The sequence below is a fragment of the Rosa chinensis genome, chromosome 5, assembly GCF_002994745.2.
Source record: "Rosa chinensis cultivar Old Blush chromosome 5, RchiOBHm-V2, whole genome shotgun sequence".
Classification (NCBI taxonomy): Eukaryota; Viridiplantae; Streptophyta; class Magnoliopsida; order Rosales; family Rosaceae; genus Rosa; species Rosa chinensis.
In genome coordinates, this window is record NC_037092.1 from 4,081,281 (window position 1) to 4,096,358 (window position 15,078).

Genomic DNA, 15,078 nt, shown 5'->3' on the forward strand with positions numbered 1-15,078 from the left:
TGAACATTAATCAGAGTATCTTTCTTTTTGGCCGACTTACATAAAACAAGTTACTATAAAGCAAAATACAGAAATTGTAATTTTATTTTTCATTTCTTTATTTTTCTCAATTCTAGGTAAAGGTGGCGTGAACCCTAAAAGAGCTGAGGAAGACAATCTCTAGTCTCTGTTTAACTATTTATATTTTATAGCATGATGAGCCCGAAAAAATGATAGTTTAAACTCGGCGGAATATGTTGATGCCCAGAGTTGGCACCCGGCAAATGATTTGGTGTAAGCTTCAATCATACAGCCAACAGTATGGGCATTTAGGTTTAGGGCATTTTTTTTTTTTTTCAGGTTTGAAATTATTGATATGAATATTTTTTTTCATGTGAATTTTCCTCATTTTCCTGTTGATGCAATATAGATCCATTTCATTCACATTTACAAAGCAATTGTAGGGTAAAGAGTTTGTCAAACCAGGATACAACCTAAACCAAGTGCAATGGAAAAGATTTGTCCCCTTCAAAAAAAAAAAAAGACTTGTCTCCGGAGGACAGCTTATTAAATCTTTGAAGCTACCTTTTAATCAAGGACTAGACCTTTACTTGACCAATAGTTTAGGTACCTGCTTTAGAAGAAATCCTTAAGATGGAAACCCATTTCCCATTGACCAATAGTACATGCTCATACTCTGCAAGTTGTTAATACTCTAACTCAGCTTTAACACTACTTGATTTCAACCTTTTCACTCAGGGTAACAATCTTGACGAACAACTGTCTGATTGTTTATATTCACATACACCTCACACGAACCTCTTCCCTATCAAATTAATATTAATGGGGTAATTTAGTTTCACCGCCCAACAGCCCATTAAGTCCCTTCTTTATAACCCTTACTATATTGGAGAATATGTCTTGCGGCTAATTTGCTACCGTCGGCCAACCCAGAACTGTCCACCCATTGTTTGAAAAGAACGTTGACTCTGATAGCGGCCATTTCCACGACGCCTCCAATAAGGGAAATGTCATGTCTCCCACCAGTATGGGCATTCTTATCATGGGCATAGTGACAAGAGGAAGGTTGAAATAACCTAACCTAAGTTTCCTATTTTCTCCCACCAGGTGAGAGTTGAACTCATGATTCTTATAACTATCCTAACCTAAGTTTCCTATTTTAAACAGTTTTCTCCCACTATCTCAGAGTTGAACTCATGATTCTTACGACTAATTAATAGGTCACGGCTGCTCTAACTTAATTTCAAAGGAAATTCCTATTCATTTTTTAGCATCTTCCAACACCTTAATGAAATCATCCAAACTTGGATCAAATTTTCATTACATATTATCTATAGTGTACCTTGTCAAAAAAAAAAAGAAAAAAAAAAACTATAGTGAATTGCAGGGATAACCAAGACATATACTTCTTAAATTTCTAGCAACCAAAGTCTTTAAACTAGTCATATCACACAACATACATTTTTCTTTTACCTGCCAAGAAAAATGAGTTTGGTATGAAACTATACCCATGGACATATAGTGAGAAGGGATTGAACAGGGTTCACTTGGATATTTATGACAATTCATCAGTAGCTTGTAAACATAAATAGTCAATTATAACAAAAGCCATTTATAATTAGGCCAGAAAAGTGAGCAAGAAAATAATCCCAAAAAAATCTTTACCAACAACTATGGTGTGGCTCTGTGATTGGGAGGAGAGAAATGTACGACCAAGTCAACCAAGCTATCTTGAAGAAAAAATAGAAAACGCCATGACATTTGTGAATCCCTCAGCAATTTTTCAGGTCAATTTGGCTGGCCCTGATATCAAATCAATCCAAACCCTCAAAAAAGGAGCAATCCTCATCCAAAAATAAGGAAACTTCGCTTCTCGTCCATTTTGTTGGTGACAGTTTCTGCTTTTGTCCTCCTTTGTCTTCCTCCTCATTCATGCAGAGCAGCAGCGGAGGAGGAATATGCAGAAACCCCAATCCCATTTCATTAGCTTATACAGTACTACGTAAAAATAAATTTTACTTGATTGGTTTGTGCATTGTATGATCTCAATCTACTTGTTCTTGTTCTTCTTCTTTGTGCACCGAGTTTCTTTTCACATACGTAAGGAAACAAAAGGGTGAGTGATCGTATATAAAATCCAGTCAAGATGAACGACTTATTTTCGAGCTCGTTCAAGAAATACACAGACCTGAAGCAGCAGGCCTACCTGGACGACATGGAGGCAGGGAAGGAGAATATTAATCTTGACAAGTTTTTTGAAGATGTAGAGAATGTGAAGGAGGATATGAGACAGGTGGAGAAGCTCTACAGGCAGCTACAGGAGGCCAATGAAGAGTGCAAAATTGTCCACAATGCGAAAACCATGAAGGAGCTCCGGACCAGAATGGACTTGGATGTGGAGCAAGTTCTCAAGAAGGTGAAGATCATTAAGGGAAAGCTGGAAGGTTTAGAGCGTTCGAATGCAGCTCATCGAAACAACCCGGGTTGTGGACCTGGTTCTTCAGCTGATCGAACGAGGACCTCAGTTGTTAGTGGGTTGGGGAAGAAGCTTAAGGGCATGATGGATGACTTTTCGGGGTTGAGAGCAAGAATGACAGCTGAGTACAAGGAGACAGTGGAGCGTAGGTACTTCACTATAACCGGAGAGAAAGCAAGCGAAGACACGATTGAGAATTTGATAGCAAGTGGAGAAAGTGAGAATTTTATGCAGAAGGCTATTCAGGAACAGGGGAGAGGTCAGATTATGGATACCATTTCCGAAATTCAAGAAAGACATGATGCTGTGAAGGAGATTGAGAAGAACTTGATCGAGCTGCATCAGATATTTTTGGACATGGCTGCTCTTGTAGAAGCACAAGGGCACCAGTTGAATGACATTGAGAGCCATGTTATGCATGCTAGTTCCTTTGTCAGACGCGGCACGGATCAGCTTCAAGAGGCTAAGGAGCAGCAAAAGAAATCGAGGAAGTGGGCGTGCATTGCTACACTTCTTGGAATAGTTCTTCTGATTCTCATCCTAATTCCAATATTATTGCAAGTTTTCCCACATATAATGTAGGTATAACACTTTTTGTTTCTTGTGATTCTCATCCTAATTCCAATCTTAACAAGTTCTGTCACATGTAATGTAGGAATAAATGAGAGGGGGTCCTTGACTTTCTTTATTCTTGGAGCTGTGAATCCTTGTCTGTGAATGCATAGTGTACTCGGATTTTCACAGTAGGAAGGAACACAATTAGATCTTCAGAAAAGTTTTGTTTGTGCGGTTTCAATGTCTCACCCGATTCAACTTGGTGACCCAAAGCAAAGTAGCACATCTAGACATACCGAAGTTCAATGGGTTCATTTCACATTGGCGCATTCCATAAGGTTTTGAAACTCAGTTTCGTTCACATTTGGGGAATCCTGTAAGCTTTTGAATCTCTGGAAAGGACCCCACTGCCAGAAGCTTTACAACGAAATTCTTATGCAAGAGATATCATGACATAGAGATCATTTGTAATAGCAAATGTACTCCCATTCTATGAATGACACTGCTTTTCCTATCCCTACCCATTATTACCATCTGATTTTAATGAATCTATTCATAATTCCAGTATTATAATCAAAATTTTCAATAGCATTAAAAAAAAAAACACAGAGCCACAATCAGTGCCCCTATCCAAGATTCTTATCAGTAGTTTAATAGAAAAGGCCAAGGCTGGTGCACCTAACCAAAACCAGATTTCGAGAAGCCTGTGATAGTTATGGCACTAAATAATATAGTATTGATACCATACTTTAAAAAGACAGTCAATCATTCAATCATCAAACAGGTTAGTTTCTCAAGTGCCCTGTAATGGAGCATCCCCATTCATTTAAATCAAGCATTACAAATCTGGAAACCAACTTTCAGTACTTCTAGAATATAGTTTGATTGCACAAAAATACTAATATTTAGTTCAGAATTGCAGTCATACGCAAAATATATAGGCTGCAGAAAATTAGGAACCCTTCTAAGAAATCATTGAGGTTCCAACAAGTAGCTGTATCCACACAAAACGCTATATATCGAACCTCCCACGGAGAAACACCGCACCCAAATATTGACAAACTACTCCGACCATCAATCAATTACCAGCATTGGGTAAAGCTGCCATAAATGAGTTGTAGGATGATTCGAGATCAAAGTGAAGCTGCCTGGCCTGTTGCTCTGTCAACTCATCGGCTGCGCCCATCTTTGCCAGCCTTGCAATCCATTCCTTCAACTTCACCTTCCCCAAGAAATCCGGTGGCAGAAAGGTCAACTTATTGAGAGATGTTGCGAGGTCCGAGAGTAGGGGGTGCACCTGATCAACTGCAATCATATTCAACTTCAATGAGTCCATTGCCGTAATGAAATTCTGTGTGCACTCTGCCACAGCAGCGGCCGATGAAGTCATGGAAGAAGCTGCAGCAGCCCTGTGCTCCACTGTGGCAGGAACCCCAGAGGTCACAAGGCGGTTTATAGCTGCTGGGCAGTCCATCTTATATGTATCTGCAAAGCGCTCAATGCTTGGGATGGTGTCTTTAAGCGTGGAAGACAAAGTCTTAAAGTGAGCAATGAGTTTCTGGCATTCAGTCTCATACGCTGATGAAGAGATCACGTCGCGAATGTATGCCCTTTCAAGCTTCTCAGTGGCCTTTATAATGGCGTATAACTCAGAGAAATTTTCATACATTTCTCTTTCACGCTTGTCATTCCATAGCTTGACCTCCATTTTACTTATGTATATACCGATACGTCTTTGAAATAGAGAACAAGAGCTCTTAGGGATGCGTGTGTATGTCAAGGATTGGAGAAGAGGACGGGACACGCGCAAAGAACTTTATTCACTGAAGAAAAATCACATACAGAGCAAACAAAGGAGAGCATGAGACTTCATCACTCACTCAACAACAGAAACATTCTAGCATTAGATGAGCAGAAAAAGATTTACTTTCATCTACTGAAAAGCATCATAAGTTCATAACACAGACAAAAAGTCTAATGCAAAGTCTAATACAACATTTCGACTTATCTGAGCTTATAAATAAACGTAACACATAATCTTTGCAAGTAAGAAGCAGATCAAGAATAACAGAGCTAGAAAAACCAGACTATAAACCCAAATCCTGGTAAGAAAGAAACAGAAACAACTCCCATTTCTACCTTAAAACTACTTGATCTTCAGCATCACAAACATACAAACAATGCCTTAAAACTCCATTATGTTCAGTAAAAGCCGCTATCTTTCTTAATCAGAAATCTAATAAAGCTCAAATGACCTGAAATCTGAAATCTTAATTAAGAAACAGAAACCCAACTAAAATCAACCAAACCAGTACGAAACAAGTTTTACCCTTTTCAACTATGCAAACATAGAAGCCATGGCCCCCATGATGGAAGCCATGGTCCTCATCTCAAGCCGCCATGGAGACCACCCTAGAATCCGAACCAAAACAACAACACCCTAAATCAGAACCAATCCCCAAACGCAAAGAAGATTCTGGGTGGGATGAGAGAAATTACCTGAGAGAAGAAGTTGGAGTGGTTCTGGGTAGAAAGATTGGAACTTTATTTTTGTGGTTTTTGGGGAATTTAAAACAGGGTGTTTCTCGAAGGAGGAGAATGAAATTGAAGGGAATTGCAGAGAGAAAGAGAGAAAGGGTTGCGTGTGTGTGAGGCGCATGATATTATTGTTTGTTGCTGCTTACGCCATCTACGTGTGTAGCAGTTGGAAAGCGACCCGGCCTTTCTTTCGCTCTTTCCAATGACCGCGTCCTAAGTCCTAACACGTCTTGCCCGCCCGTATTGTATTCGGATCCCGAAACATTGATTTAGATGTATCGAGTGCTAGGGCTGCATACGGATTGAGTTAGATCGGTTCTCACTACAAACCGTCTCTATGCTAAAGTGAGCGGTTTAGGCACTTTGGAAAACCAGTCATAAAAAAAAAAAAAAAAAACTCAATCCGACCCAATCCAATTAAATATGGTTTGGTTTGGTTGGTTCGGCGGTTTTCACCTATATAATATTAACATGCTATTTATGCAAAAATTCATAGTAAAAATTCAATTTCAAGAATTGAAATTATGTTAAATTATCTAAATTTAAAATTCAATAATTAAAATCCAAAACATATAGTCAAAAACTAAAACCTAAATTAAATTCAAAGTGATTCAGTTATTTAACGACTTAGCCATCAATACTGGCTTAATATGATAGTATTAAAGGTCAAATAATGAGAGATTGAGAGATCAGTGATGTGATATGAAAGAATCAAAAAAATTGTATGATAGTATATCATTTGAGAATAAAGTTATAACTGGAGATTTAGAAATTACTTAGAACAAATCGGACAAATGAATATATATTTATTCTGTGTGTGTGTGTGTGTATATATATATAAGGAAAATAATAAAATAAAAGGTATTGGAATAGTTTAATACACATAGAAATTAGAAGAGTAAAACTTTTTCTCTTATATTTCAAACATACCGGGTCGGTTCGGGTTCCACGGTTTAAGTACAAGAGAAACCAAACCAACCCAGTTCATAAATGGTTTGGTTTGGTATTGAACCGATTTTTAATTTTTAAAGTTAAAAAACCTTAACCAAACCATATTTATCGGTCGGTTTTGGCCAATTTAGCCGGTTTGTACCATGTTTTGCACACCCCTATCGGGAGCCAAATAAGTATTCGATTGAGAGTTTTTAATGGAATTGCGTCGCGTGGATGGTACGGTCGATCAATTCTGTGTAAGAAAGAAAATTATATGAGTTATTTTCGGTTTGGTGTTTTTCGATAAAAAGTATTTTTGTGATTGAAAAATAAAAATATGATAGTCAATTGTGTCATTACAGTTATGTGACACGATTTATTCTAAAAAAAAAAAAAGTTATGTGACACGATTGTTTCACCTTTAAGTTTTTTTTTATATACAAGACTGAAAGGGAAATAAAAAAAGCATCAACAACCCTTCCTCGTTGTGTAACTAGCCATATCAGTAATAAAGGAATTTGTCGTTATTCATTATCTGATTTGTTTATAGTAGTATATAATCAAAAATAATAATATACAAATGAAAGCTTGTGAGTTCTTTTGATCCTATTCATCTACGAGATAGTTTTAAAAGATTATGAAGGACAAGTAAATCTCACCCATATGTATTAAGTCTGAAATTATAACAACTTAAAATTGTGTATTCATTATTGACCATCAAATTCATCAGTTCGTTTCAATCCCTAAAAATTTATCATTTGCTTGAATAACTCTATAGATTCTATAATATATTCTCGACCGTTAGATTTAGAATCGTGAGCTTTTGATCACAAGGTTACTATAGGAACACTGATCCAATGAAAGGTCGAACCCAAATATATATTGCTTCTAGTCCCAACCTAATATCAAAGAAGGGAAATGAACATGAATATCCATATTATATCCAAAACACATATGGGCTTGAGGCCCAAGAACTTTACCGCATTATTAGATCTGCTCATACTTATCGTTCTTCCTTCAAATTTTTAACAGAGCTCACTCTGTTCCTCTTTTCAAATTAGGGCTTTCTCACGCCCAAATCCTCCTCCTTTCTACCTCCAATTTCAACATTCCCACCCAAATTTCCAGAGGTTTAGGGTTTTAACACCCCCCCCAAATCTCTCCAATTCCATCTCCCATGGCTATCTCTCAAGAACTCTACCCCTCCCAAGACGACCTCCTCTACGAAGAAGAGCTTCTCCGAAACCCTTACAGCCTCAAGCTCTGGTGGCGCTACCTAATCGCCCGATCCGACGCGCCCTTCAAGAAGCGCCGCACCATCTACGAGCGCGCCGTCAAGGCCCTCCCCGGAAGCTACAAGCTCTGGTACGCCTACCTCCGCGAGCGCCTCGAGCTCGTCCGCAACTTTCCGATCAACCACTTCGAGTACGAAACCCTAAACAACACCTTCGAGAGGGCGTTGGTCACAATGCACAAGATGCCGCGGATTTGGATTCTGTATTTACAGAGCCTGACGGAGCAGAGATTGGTCACCAGGACTCGCCGGAGTTTTGACCGGGCGCTGTGTGCTCTGCCGGTGCAGCAGCACGACCGGATTTGGGAGCTGTATTTGGTGTTCGTGAGCCAGAAGGGGATCCCTATCCAGACCTCGCTTCGGGTCTACCGGAGGTACTTGCTTTATGATCCGACTCATGTTGAGGATTTTATTGCGTTTTTGATAGAGTCTGAGCTGTGGCAAGAGGCGGCGGAGCGGCTGGCCTCGGTGCTTAATGATGATCAGTTTAGGTCAATTAAGGGGAAGACCAAGCATAGGCTGTGGTTGGAGTTGTGTGATTTGCTTACTAAGAATGCCACGGCGGTTTCGGGTTTGAATGTGGATGCTATCATTAGAGGTGGGATTAAGAAGTTTACGGATGAGGTGGGGAGGCTGTGGACGTCGTTGGCGGATTATTATATTAAGAGGAGTTTGTTTGAGAAGGCTCGGGATGTGTTTGAGGAGGGTATGCAGACAGTGGTGACTGTGAGGGATTTCAGTGTGATTTTCGATGCGTATGCGCAGTTTGAAGAGAGTATGCTTGCGATTAAGATGGAGGCTTTGGGGAGTGATGAGGAGGATGAGGAGGAAGGAGAGAATGGGAGAATGGAAGATGAGAGAAGTGAAGAGGAGGAGGAAGATGTCCGGACCAATGTAGACTTGTCTGTCGCTGAGCTTGAGAGGAAAATACTCCATGGGTTTTGGCTACATGATGAGAATGATGTTGATTTGAGGTTGGCTAGATTGGACCATCTTATGGATAGAAGACCCGAACTGGCTAATAGTGTTCTTTTGAGACAAAATCCGCATAATGTAGAGCAATGGCACCGGAGAGTGAAGCTGTTTGAGGGGAATCCTACAAAGCAGATACTTACTTACACCCAGGCTGTGAAGACAGTGGATCCAATGCAAGCAGTGGGGAAGCCTCATACGTTGTGGGTTGCTTTTGCTAAGCTGTATGAAACACATGGAGATATTGCAAATGCAAGAGTAATTTTTGATAAGGCCGTCCAGGTGAACTACAAGACAGTGGATAATCTGGCTAGTCTATGGTGTGAGTGGGCAGAAATGGAATTGCGGCATAAGAATTTTAAACGAGCCCTGGAACTGATGAGTAGAGCTACAGCAGAGCCGTCTGTTGAGGTCAAACGAAGAGGTAATGCTCATCCTTTAATGGTTTGCTGGGTAGTTTTGTCTGCATTTGTGATTGGTTTGTCTGTACATTTAAATATCACAAAATTCCATTCAGAATAAGAACTATGGAGCGGTTTCATTCAGTATTTTCAGTTTATAGGAATTTTAAACATGAAAATACTTGTAGTATCTATTTTCGTTTCACACTTTGGAGCCAGAGAATCATCTCTTGAAAGTTAATAATCATCTTTGTTCGCTTAGAATCGATTGCTCTTTTCCCTGCTCTCTATTAATGAACCCAAATAATATGTACTCTTCATATCTGCTTGACGTCTGAGTGCCTTCTTAATTTTAATGCTGTCGCAAATTTTTGTTTCTTGAACAATTTTTTCTTCTTAAATCTTACTTTAAACCCTATCTGAGTTTGACATTGTTATGTTGCATATTATCCTTTCATATTCCATTTTCTACAGACAGCTCTTTTTTGGTTACTCTTGCACTAATATGTTTGTAAGAGCCCCATTGAGTTGTGGCTTTCTATTAGTTTATTCAACTGTTGAAGAGAAAAGGAAAAAAAAAGGCTGCATGTCTAGTTGTGAAGCATATCTGGAGCTAAAACTAACCTTTTGAACCTCTGATTGATGTTCTTGCAGTTGCTGCTGATGGGAATCCACCAGTTCAGATGAGGCTCCATAAATCCTTGAGGCTTTGGACCTTTTATGTGGACTTGGAGGAGAGCCTGGGTACACTAGAGTCTACTCGGGCAGTGTATGAGAGGATATTGGATTTGAGAATAGCCACACCTCAAATAATAATTAACTATGCATTGCTTCTGGAAGTATGACATTCCTCCTACTGCTATTTTCTTGAAATTTCTGCATCTAACTATATTAACATTGAAAAATTTACTGATGCAGGAACATAAATACTTTGAAGATGCATTCAAAGTCTATGAAAAGGGTACTCAAATATTCAAGTACCCGCATGTCAAAGACATATGGATTACATATCTCTCTAAATTTGTAAAAAGATATGGGAAGAATAAGCTCGAACGTGCAAGACTACTCTTTGAGGATGCTGTTAAAGCGGTATGAACCCTCCATTCCCTTTCAACTTTAGTCTGGTAAAAGTATAATTTACCCTGGCATTTCTAAACCATTAAATTTTTGACAATGTATTGCCTATTGTTCGTCTGGTTGAACATTGTTTTTCCACATTCATCACCTTGGTTTTAGTTTATGATTATATTTTATGATCTCATCTGATTAGCAATTATTGGTTAAACTTGACATTTTGTCTTGTCAGATTATTCTTACGTCCTACTGTCCATTTTTGAAGTGAAACACCGCAAATTATTGAGGTCTAATTAAAGAAGCCAATGGTTTCGTGTGTCTGGAAGTGGTTTACTTTTCATTTACATCTCATGGGCATGGTATTGCTGTTTTTTTTATCTTATCACTATTTTGGTGCAATCACAGTATGCATATACACGTTTATATTATAATGGGATGGATGGAATACCTTAGATATTACAGGCCAAACTGATTTTGAAGTTCAATGACCTTTTGGTGCCATGTCCATGCATTCAATTGTAGAAGTGGTAGGGTTGTGTAGATCTTAGGTTAAAAACTTGCAACAAAAAACATGATAATGAATTTGAGCAGAGCTGGAACACCTAAAAGACACCCACTTCGGTCAATATGGTAACCTCATCTAGTCTGGCTTACTAGCTACTGATTTTTGTTGCTGTTCCTATAGAGTTCAAAACTTACAATGACAAATTTGATATTTAATTTGACTACAGCTGGAAACAGATAAAATTACACCCTCTAGTGTTTTACTGGGTTTTCGTTGTCTAAATTTGTCTGAATTCTTTATGATTTTGAAATTAGTTTTTGACTTCAAGTTCAATAGTGCTGGCATGTTGCATTCTTGCATATTCATACTGACCTTGATTTGTTCTGTCAGGCTCCTGCTGATGCGAAGAAACCTTTGTATCTTCAATTTGCAAAGCTGGAGGAGGATTATGGTCTAGCGAAGCGGGCTATGAAGGTCTATGATGAAGCAACTAAGGCTGTTCCAAACCATGAAAAGTTGAGCATGTATGAAATCTATATTGCCCGTGCAGCTGAGATATTTGGGATCCCCAAAACAAGGGAGATATATGAGCAAGCAATAGAATCTGGTCTCCCTGACAAAGATGTGAAGACAATGTGCCTAAAGTATGCTGAACTCGAGAAGAGCTTGGGCGAAATTGATCGTGCTCGGGGAGTTTATGTATTTGCATCTCAATTTTCAGATCCACGATCGGATGCAGAATTCTGGAACAAATGGCACGAGTTTGAGGTGCAACATGGGAATGAAGATACGTTCAGAGAAATGCTTCGAATCAAACGGAGTGTTTCTGCAAGCTATAGCCAGGTAAGTTCATGAAATCACAGTTGTATCTGTATTACTTTTACCTGCCTGCTAATTGCTTATTGCTCATCTCCACTCGTTTTTTGGTTGTTCTTGCAGACACACTTTATTCTACCTGAGTATATGATGCAAAAGGACCAGAGGTTGAGCATTGATGAGGCAAAAGACAAATTGAAACAGGCTGGAGTCCCCGAAGATGAAATGGCTGCTCTTGAGAGGCAGTTGGCTCCTGCGATCAGCGATACACCCTCTAAAGACAGCAACAGAAAAGTGGGCTTTGTGAGTGCTGGAATAGAATCACAGACTGATGGAGGGATAAAAGTTGCTGCAAATCACGAAGACATTGAACTACCAGAAGAAAGTGATTCTGAAGATGAGGCGAATGTTGAAATTGCACAAAAGGAGGTCCCAGCTGCTGTTTTTGGAGATTTGGCTAACAAGAGAAAGGATTCTGAAGATAATGAGGGCGGAGACAAGGATGGTGAGAGCCGCCTTGGTGCTCTTGAGAGAATAAAGAGGCTGAAGAAAATGTGATTAATGAAGGTTTTGATGCATTAGATATTGAGCTCATTTTGTATTGAGATTTCTTTTTGGCCCCTTTATTGTAGCCTGTACCTGTATATTTGAAGCAAATAGCTCTAGTTTTCAGTACACTTGATGTAACTGAGTAGTACTGTGGAAGGTACATGCGCTTTCAGGTTTGTATCTCATTTTCAAAGAGGTTAACAAGAATTACAGATAACATGAACCACATCATCAACTGATTCTACCACTGCATTTGTTTGGAAAGCATTTTCTGATGCTGTAATTATTACACAAATGTTTTCTGTGTCCTAAACAAGAGAATGTGGAAAGCTGCAGAATGTTATAAAAGCTACAGGGTCAAGTGAAATAATTGAAAGCTGCCAGAGAGACGGTAGAGGATAATGTTGCTGAAGCTAGAACAAAACTTGAAAAAATACGATCTGATGTCGAGTTGTGGCTGACAACAGTGGGCGAGATCATTGCAAAGACAGACGAATTGTTGAGTGAAGAAAGCCAAAGCAAAGCTGAAATCTCTCCATGGCTTTTGTCCTAATCTGACCGTCCGTCACCAACTAAGCAGCAGATCAACTAAGTTGGCACTGGAGGTTGTTGAACAGTATGGAAGAAAAAGAACTTTCCCAAGTTTCGTGTGGTATTCTTCGGAAGGAGGTGTGGGACTGTGGGGGAAACTACAGGAGATAATCTGGCTTTTCAATCAAGGATGTCAGTTGTGAAGGAAATCATGGATAGCCTGAAAGACACTGATATTCAGAGGATGTGGGTGTGTGGCATTGGAGGAGTGGATAAAACCACGTTGGTCATAGAAGTTATTTGATAATGTGGTCATCCTATAAGATGTGAATACTAATCCAGACCCGCAAGCAATTCAAAAGAAAATTGTTGAAAAGTAGGGCATGGACATTCTTCAAAAATCAAAATGAAACTACAGAAGGTAGAGCGAATTGTCTATGTGCGACGATACGATGCAAAAAAAATCTCGTGATTTTGGATGATGATGTTCAAGAAAAAATGAGTTGGGAGAATTTGGGACTTCCCCGTCTTCCAACTTGAGATGCAGAACTTGAGATGTTTTAAGATGCGTGCAGATAAAGTGTTTCAGCTAGACCTTTTAGATAAAGAATAAACATGGAGTTTGTTCGTGAAGATTGCAGCTAACGTCATTAAACACAAAGGTTATATACAAGATAATGATATAGCAATCCAAGTAGCCGAAAAATGTGGAGGTTTGCCCTGATTAATCGTCACAGTAGCAGGTGCTTTAAAAGGAAAAAATAAATTAGATTAATGGAAGACGACTTAAAATGTTTGATAAAGAGGTTTAATATATGGGATCCCTTAATATATTTCTCTTTGAATTCATTTCTAAAAAAGGTCTGAGAGTTCTCTCTCCTCGTGTTTTTTGGGAAATTATTAGGTGGTCCCAGATCATTGTACATGTGGTGGTTCGGGTTAATGTTATTGACTCATACGATAGGTGTTTGTTTATGATTGGTTTCTTAATTTAATTTATCTTTTTTTTTTTACCCCCATCATGGTCTCCACGAAATTTAAGTGATGTTATTGGCTTGGATCACCACTTGGCAGTGCCACGTGGTAATCCGAGACCACAGAATAATTTCCCGTACTTTTCTATGGTGGCCGCAAGGCTGAATTTTCAACTCCAAATCACATATCGTCCTTCCTTGATTCAATTCCAATCCTTTTCCTTCTTTCCACTCATTTTGATCTAATCTCCCTTACCTTCTTCAACCCAATTCATCTCGAGCATCCACATGGGAGCCATCGACAATGAGATAGAGGCCTCGCTGCAGCAGGTGGGATTTGATGCCAGACTTCCCTTGGCTGGTTGGGCGTTTTGCTTCAGAGGAGGAGATAGTGGCTGCCCCACATCGACCTATGGGTTAGATTGTGCAACTCTGCTCTTTCTCTTGGTTTCTTGACCCAGGTGGAGACGGTGATGCTGGTGGAGGAGGTGTTGTCGGCTGCAGTGATGTTGACGGAGGTGCTTCTAGCCAATTTGTTCCAATGGTTAGAGTTGTTTTGGGCCCTCGGGTTGTCTTGAGCACTAATGGTGGTGATGTTGGCCATGGCGGCATTGCGGGCTATGTTAATGGCAATGCTGATGGTCTTGGTAAAGCCAATGGTGTCGGCACTGTTGCTAACGGCGGCGGCGCTAAAGTCAGTCTGCTTCTAGGGTGGCTAGGGTTTGATTCATGCCCTATGATTATCTTTGGGCTTGAATGTGGGCTTAGTAGACCACTCTTGTTTTATTTTTCTTTTTTCTTTTTAGTCTTCTTTTTGTTGTATTTTAAGAACAAAACGGAGCTTGGTAGGGAGAGTTTTAGGGTCCAATTGAGGCTTTTTTGGAGTATTTTCCTACTCTCTTTCTCTACTGTTTGATTGTGCTATGTTTGTCAGTACATGGTTACGTTTAGGTACTCATTTTATCAAGGTCACACACGTGGCGGGTTCCTATGTAACTTTGTTGGCCGGAGTAATGAAAAGTGTCCACGTTTCTTCTAAAAAAAAAAAAAAGTGTTGACAAAGAAGAATTGACGGAACATGCAAACCTGGCTTTAGAGTGGAGTTATAACCAATTAGATGATAAGGAGCTTAAACTGTTATTCTTGCTATCCGAAATCACAGCCACGCAGAACCATATAAATGTGCAACACTTGTTGAGAAATGGTGTGGGTTTAGGCTTGTTTACAAATGTGAATACATTGGAAGAAGCATGGAACGCATTGGATACACTGTTTGGAAAGCTTAAAGATTCTTGCTTGTAGCTGGACAGTGATACTGAGGGATATGTCAGAATGCATGATCTTGTATGTCATGTTGCTAACGGGATTCCATATAGGGATCATCACATGTTTTCAATAGAATATGGAGGTGAGTTTAAAGAATGGCCAAATAAGGATTTCTTTAAAAAGTGCACTAGGAT

General features: G+C 39.4%; 3 protein-coding genes across 4 annotated transcripts; 2 read left to right on the forward strand and 1 right to left on the reverse strand.

Moving 5' to 3' along the window:
• The first annotated feature begins 1,804 nt into the window (after nucleotides 1–1,804).
• Nucleotides 1,805–3,549, forward strand: LOC112165507 (syntaxin-124). The gene is made up of 2 exons (XM_024302052.2): nucleotides 1,805–3,054; nucleotides 3,132–3,549. The coding sequence occupies exons 1-2, from the start codon at nucleotides 2,147–2,149 to the stop codon at nucleotides 3,139–3,141; spliced, it is 918 nt and encodes a 305-aa protein (XP_024157820.1). The 5' UTR covers nucleotides 1,805–2,146; the 3' UTR covers nucleotides 3,142–3,549.
• Nucleotides 3,550–3,816: 267 nt separating this feature from the next.
• Nucleotides 3,817–5,689, reverse strand: LOC112165508 (vacuolar protein sorting-associated protein 28 homolog 1). Of its 2 annotated transcripts, XM_024302053.2 has the most exons (3): nucleotides 5,531–5,689; nucleotides 5,361–5,443; nucleotides 3,817–4,854 (listed from the first exon to the last, which is right to left on the reverse strand). In XM_024302053.2, exon 3 carries the CDS (start codon nucleotides 4,737–4,739, stop codon nucleotides 4,110–4,112), a length of 630 nt encoding a protein of 209 aa, XP_024157821.1. In that variant the 5' UTR covers nucleotides 4,740–4,854; nucleotides 5,361–5,443; nucleotides 5,531–5,689; the 3' UTR covers nucleotides 3,817–4,109. The 2 variants fall into 2 exon arrangements, with proteins under 2 accessions (XP_024157821.1, XP_024157822.1); XM_024302054.1 differs by lacking the exon at nucleotides 5,361–5,443 and having other exon boundaries at nucleotides 5,531–5,688.
• Nucleotides 5,690–7,514: 1,825 nt separating this feature from the next.
• LOC112164635 (pre-mRNA-splicing factor SYF1) lies at nucleotides 7,515–12,339 on the forward strand. Its single transcript, XM_024300901.2, has 5 exons — nucleotides 7,515–9,192; nucleotides 9,824–10,008; nucleotides 10,088–10,258; nucleotides 11,139–11,591; nucleotides 11,688–12,339. The coding sequence occupies exons 1-5, from the start codon at nucleotides 7,680–7,682 to the stop codon at nucleotides 12,120–12,122; spliced, it is 2,757 nt and encodes a 918-aa protein (XP_024156669.1). The 5' UTR covers nucleotides 7,515–7,679; the 3' UTR covers nucleotides 12,123–12,339.
• The last annotated feature ends 2,739 nt before the right edge of the window (nucleotides 12,340–15,078 follow it).

Excerpts from the sequence above, each read along its gene's own strand:
- LOC112165507 (XM_024302052.2), top strand. The coding sequence starts at position 2,147 with ATGAACGACTTATTTTCGAGCTCGTTCAAGAAATACACAGACCTGAAG.
- LOC112165508 (XM_024302053.2), bottom strand. The coding sequence starts at position 4,739 with ATGGAGGTCAAGCTATGGAATGACAAGCGTGAAAGAGAAATGTATGAA.
- LOC112164635 (XM_024300901.2), top strand. The coding sequence starts at position 7,680 with ATGGCTATCTCTCAAGAACTCTACCCCTCCCAAGACGACCTCCTCTAC. Across the intron at positions 9,193-9,823 it reads TGTTGAGGTCAAACGAAGAG|TTGCTGCTGATGGGAATCCA; the intron begins GTAATGCTCATC and ends ATGTTCTTGCAG. Across the intron at positions 11,592-11,687 it reads TTTCTGCAAGCTATAGCCAG|ACACACTTTATTCTACCTGA; the intron begins GTAAGTTCATGA and ends TTGTTCTTGCAG.